This window comes from Mirounga angustirostris, unplaced genomic scaffold (assembly GCF_029215605.1).
Source record: "Mirounga angustirostris isolate CCGP_5_RB_7025 unplaced genomic scaffold, mMirAng1.0.hap1 SCAF_5, whole genome shotgun sequence".
Classification (NCBI taxonomy): Eukaryota; Metazoa; Chordata; class Mammalia; order Carnivora; family Phocidae; genus Mirounga; species Mirounga angustirostris.
The window spans coordinates 15,893,647-15,899,646 of NW_026991713.1; the positions used below are offsets into that span (position 1 = coordinate 15,893,647).

Here is a 6,000-nt window from a genome sequence, read left to right on the forward strand (position 1 = left end):
TTCCTATCTCTAAAATTAGGTGACCACTCTCCCAACCAGCCCCTTACATGTGGTCAGGGAAACTGCCTTATAATTCCTTCTATTTCTAAAATACAGCAAATTACAGAGTTGTGCAAAGTCAAAAATTATTAGTTGGTGATAAACACTTAATCTTTAAGAAAGACGAATTTAACTTTTTTCATTTGAAAAATAACCGACTATTATTAAATGTTAAACAAATTACCTTTAAAAACGCTGGAAGCAGCCTCCATTTTTCCTGCAAACCAACACAACAGGGGTATCAGCACTCTGTGCCAGCAACCGCAATATTTTTATAAGAAGTTATTTTAATTTACCAAAAATGACTTACTTTATCACAGAAAGCAAAAGAAAGTAAAACAAAATGAAAAGAACAATTTTAAAATTGTAACCACTTTTATGGAAATCCTAGATGTGTGTGGGTGCATTCAAATATATATATATATACACACATATACCACCTATTTCTTAAACAGAATATACTTTAATCTTTTAATGAGTTAAGGTTCCAAGCACTTTTTATACATTATTTTATTGTCATGACACCTCCTGAGCAAGCTGGGTTTGCCAGTTTGAGACAGGGAAAGTTAGTTTCAGAGTCCTGGGAAACTGGATCTCTTGGCCCAAAAAGAGTTCTTTCTCCTTCCCATTCTTTCCCAGCTAGTGTCTGGTCAAAGCTCATCTCATCAAAGGATCTGCTTTGATGAGGACTGCATACATGATGTTCATCTCCTACATTAAATACCTGCAAACTCACATACTGCTCCAGTTCTTAGGCCTGCTTTTTAATACCTTCCTGAGGCTGTACAGGGCTGAGATAAGTCTCTTTTCATGTATGGCATCTACTCTGCTAATGAGAAATCTGACAAACGGTTAGATACAAGTCTAAAGTAAGGATACACAGTTTCTGAGTAAGGGCCTAAGGACCACACAGGACCCGGCAGCAGCTATAAAAACTCTTGACTTTCACTCTGAGTGACATAAGAAGCATCAGACGGTTCTGAGCAGAAGAGTGATGGGATGTTGACTCATCTTAACTGGATCACTCTAGCTGCTGGGTTGAGAACAGACAAGGTTAGAAGCAGAGAAATGACTCAGGAGTTTATTGAAATACTCCCGGCCAATGGTTAACAGTACAGATAGTGAGAAACTGTAGTTAGGAGACACAGTCAAAGCCAATAGGACTTGATCAAAGATTAGATAGAGACTCTGAAAAAGAAGAGTCAGGACCAACCCCCCAGAGTTGCCATTTATGGAGAGGAGGAGGCAGGGATACTGCTAAGCAGCAGGGTTAGGTGTGGAAGGGCTATCAGGAATTTGGCTAGGAGCATGTTAAGTTTGATATATCCATTAGACAGTCAGGGGGAGATGGCAAAGAGACAACAAACAGGGGTCTGGTGCTTGGAAAGAGAGTGGCCTAAAGATACAAATTACGGAGAGGTCCACGAATGGAGGACAATTAAAGCCACATAATGGATGAGATCACCTAAGGAGCGTGGATGGGGAAGAGTTCCATGCAGTGAGATCACAAACACTCCAATATGTAGAGGAGAGCAGCAGAAGGCAGATCCAGCAAGAGGAGTGACAGGAGTGGTCACAAAAGTGGAAGCAAAAACCTCGAGAAAGGAAAACACATTTTTCAAGAAGGAAGAGAGGTGGGGTACACATATGTCTGTATCTTCCTCTCAATGTTGCTGTGGCCCTAAAACTGCTCTAAAAAAAGTCAGTCTGCTAAAAAAAAGCAGGGAGTCAGGCAAAACTAATCTATGATGACAGAAATCAAATAAGTTCAAAAGGGTTCATAAGGGAACTTTCTGGGGTGATGGAAATGTTCTAGATCTTATACTGAGTGGTAGTTATTTGGGTATATGTAACTGTCAAAACAAATGTAATTGAACACTTCAGATCTGTGCATTTTATTATATGTAAATCTACAAAGAGGAATGAGAGAAAAATCCAGAAGGAACTATGCGAATAGAGAAGATCTCAGAGCAGAATTGGGAAGGAGGTGGGAATGGTGGGAAAAGAGACTGAAGAAGTAAACAGTGGCCAGACCAAGGAGAACCTTATAAATATGGTTAAGACGTTAGATTTTGCTCTTAAGAGCACAGGGCAGAGGTTGAAGAATTTTAATCATGGGAGCAACACGATCATAGTTGTGTACTTAAACTGATGGTAAAATAAAATAAAACTGATGGCTCTGGCTACAGAGCAGAGAACAGGGGGGAGTGAGACAAGTCAGCAGCCTAGGAAGTAAGAGAGAACAATGGTTCCAACTTGGAGAATAGCGGGAAGTTTCAGATCTAAGTGTACTTAGTAGGCAGGATCCTAAGATGTGATGGTGGATTGGACACGAGAGGGCCAGGAAGAGGAATTGTTATTCCTGATTCAGAAGCCTGGGACTGTGGTTCTGGTTCCTTCACAACCGTGCAAATTCAAGCAAGATATATATAAATCCTTCAGGCTTATCCCTCAGGTCTTCGGAGAAGCAGTCAGTCTGTAGTTAAGAATGAAAACTAAAATCCGACCGCCAGAGTCCAAAATCCAGATCAGCCACTTAACAGCTTTCTGACACTGGATTAATTACGTAACCTCTCTGGGCCTCAAAAATCTTCATTGGCAAAATAGGGTGAAAATAGTACTTATTTCAGAGAATTAAATAATACAATGCACGTTAGGCTTAGACAGAGCCTGTCACATAGCAAGTGGTCAGTAAATGCTGGCTCTTAACTCTTCCAAGAGTTAAAATAAAAAAAATCCAGTATTGCCTGATGATCATCAGTGTACTGCAAAGCACTCATGGATTAAATCTGATGGACTAATCATAATGGACCTCACTAATCTGCCAAATAATTATAAAGAAATTCTTATAATCCAGTAGATTCACAGATCATGTCACTCTCCTGCTTAAACCCTTCAATAGCATCTCATCGCTCCTTCGGAAGTCTTCGGAGGTCTATGGAAGATCCAAACCGTCCCTAGTCAGGACTCTCAACTACCCCTTTCTCATCTCTGTCCCTCCGCTTTTCCTCACTCTAGGTCTACCGGATTGCAATTCCTGAAAAACAGAGGGTCTGACAATCTTACCTACAGCAGTGCTCAAGTGTCCTGTTCCTCTACTTGAAAGTTCTCCCTGGACAATTTCTCCACTTCCCCCGTTCCATGCCAATAAAGACTGAGGCCCAGAGGGGTTGTATGTGCCTTTCCAGAAAGAATTATGTCCACAGCTGAACTTCATTATTCATTAGGGAGCTCACGGGTGGGCACACTTCTGATTATCTGACGAAAGGTATGGGGCTACTCCCCAAAACAGATTTTTTTTTTTTAAACTCAGAAGATATTGATTAAATGTTCAGGGCGTTTAAAATACTCCTGCAGGGCGCCTGGGTGGCTCAGTCGGTTAAGCGACTGCCTTCGGCTCAGGTCATGATCCCGGAGTCCCGGGATCGAGTCCCACATCGGGCTCCCTGCTCGGCGGGGAGTCTGCTTCTCCCTCTGACCCTCCCCCCTCTCATGTGCTCTCTCTCTCTCATTCTCTCTTTCAAATAAATAAATAAAATCTTTAAAAAATAAATAAATAAAATAAAATACTCCTGCAGCCCAAACTTGGATGGTTAAAAGGATTACTGGCCCGGAATTCAGAGGATGTGGTTTCACCGCCACGGGCAAATGTGGGACCTCACGAAAGCATCCTCTCTAGCCCCGCGGAGATGCACTACGTGCCCCCAGGTGGGTGCGAGGACCAGTCGTGCCCCGACACACACGAACACCGAAGGGGCCCCCAGCCCAGAGCAGCCAGTGCGCGGGGCTGCTCCGCCCGCCCACCTTCGGCCGAGCGCTACTCGGACGGAGCTAGACCCCTCCACGTGCACCGGGCCGCCCGCTCCGGAAGGGACCCACTCCGGCGCCGTGAGCATGCGCAGAGCTGCCCCCCCCCCCCCCGCCGCGAGAGCTTTCGGGGCAACGCCTCCTGCGGACGCTCGCGACCCCTTCCGCTCCCCGCCCGCTGCCCTCACCTCTACAGTGGGGATGGGCGCAGCCAGTTGCTCCGGGCTCAGGTTCCCAAACTCTTCCGCAAGCACGTCCATGGTGCGCTGCTCACGACGAAGGCAGAAACAAGGAGAATCCCCACGCCCGCTTGCGCTGCCCCCAAGTAAACTGCAGCCCCCGCGAGGAGCGGTGCGCGGAGGCCTAAATGGTCCCCGCCGCGCAGGTTAATTGGTGGTGTGACAGAAACGTTCCGCCTGCTCCCGGCCCGAACCTGCGGTGGAACCCGGATGTGGCTGGGGCGAAGCTGGGAAACTGCGCCCCCTGCTGTCGCTTGGAGGTCTCTGCCGGCTAATCTTAACCGGCGGACAGGTTTAGTGCCAATTATTCCATAATTGAGACCAGTAAAGCGTATTGGTTGTAATTTTTTAAATAAGTCAAAGAAAAGGGTAAACGGATAATTTGCGCAACTTGCGCCACCGAGGCAGAGGATTCGTTTAATCCAAACCAAAACTACACTTTGTAGAGTATGGAAAAATAGGACACTTAAATGCTTAGTAGTAGGGAATTGGTTAAAAAAATTATGGTACCTATGTGTGATGGAGTATTAGTCAACCATCAAAATGACCTAAATTGAGGAGGGATTAACTCACTAGAGAGTAGAGCCAACAGGACAGTAATTAAGACAATGTTATATTCTCAAAGGACTGGAGAAAAGATCCGGGAATAAATACCAGGATGTAGAGAAATTTAATATGAAAATATGATATTTTAAATCAGGCAAAGACGGGTTATCCAATAAATGATACTGGAAGAGCTGATTAGCCATTTAGAAAAAAATCTAAGTAAATCCTTTATGGCTTATGTATTTAAATGTTAAAACTTTAAAAGAAAATGTAAGTTGAGTATGTTCGTAAGATTGAGATTGTGAAAGTCTTCGAGGACAGCAACACAGAAATCCTAAAGGGAAATATTCATAGATTTGGTAATATAATTGTAACCATAGTTTTAGGATTCCATGAAAATGTAAAATTTTCTGAACAGGTTTTTTAAAAGATTTTATTTACTTGAGAGAGAGAAAGAGCGAGCGCAAGCAGGAGAGAGGCAGAGGGAGAAGCAGTCTCCCCATTTAGCAAGGACCCCGACATTGGGGCTTGATCCCAGGACCCCAGGATCATGACCTGAGCCAAAGGCAGTCACTTAACCGACTGAGCCGTGCAGGCACCCTTTCTGAACAGATTTTTTAAATTCACCGTGAATAGAGTTCTTTAAAAACACAAGTTGTTAGAAAACAAAGTATTGGATTGGTAGCCCTATTTTAAAGTGAACTCATACAGATCAATAGGAAAAACTCCCATTGGAAGAAAACAGGGCTAAAGATACCAGCAACTGTTTAACTGGTACACAGTTTCCATTTGGGAAGATGTAAAATTTGTGGAATTGGCAGTGGTGAGGATTGCACAACAGGGTGAATGTGCTTAAGGCCGCTGAACTGCATGCTCCAAAATGGTTATAATGGTAAATTTTCTGTATATTTTGCCATAGTAAGTTACGAAAATTTGTAAATATACATTTGCCATTTTCTCGTTGTGAATGTATAACCCTTGCCTGCTGTTCGTTTAATTTCTGAATTAGCAATTCTTAGGAGATACAGGCACTGAAATTTACTTGAAGTAGCTAATTAAAAGAATCTTAACCCTGTGCTTGAAGATCTTACAGTTTACTTAAAGAGACACTTTTACTTTTGTATCATCCTTGTGAATTACCGGAGAGCAGCCTATTTAGAATCTAGCATGGAAGGGGTTGTGAGGTGATTTTTAGATGGCAGAGTTCTCAAGTTTGGCCCAGATGTGTTGGCTTACTGCTCCTAAGTCCTCTTGGCTTTCCACGCTCAAAGTGGTTCTCCAATTTTAGCATCTGAATCAGCTGGAGAACTTAAAACAACCTCAATTTTCATATTAGGCAGGTTTGGGCTGGGGCCTGTAAATTTGTAGT

The 6,000-nt window shown here is 43.4% G+C and overlaps 1 protein-coding gene across 2 annotated transcripts in view; it reads right to left on the reverse strand.

Annotated features, from left to right (window-relative positions):
• POLR3B (RNA polymerase III subunit B) overlaps positions 1–4,290 on the reverse strand; it is a 104,516-nt gene extending 100,226 nt beyond the window's left edge. Inside the window, exons 1-2 of one of the 2 annotated variants that reach the window (XM_064590674.1) lie at positions 4,035–4,290; positions 224–256 (exon numbers count right to left, since the gene is read on the reverse strand). In XM_064590674.1, the coding sequence (XP_064446744.1) occupies positions 224–256; positions 4,035–4,106 (105 nt within the window). In that variant the 5' untranslated portion in view covers positions 4,107–4,290. The remainder of the gene's footprint in view (positions 1–223; positions 257–4,034) is intronic. The other variant, XM_045872674.3, reaches the window with a different exon arrangement.
• Between the last annotated feature and the right edge of the window lie 1,710 nt (positions 4,291–6,000).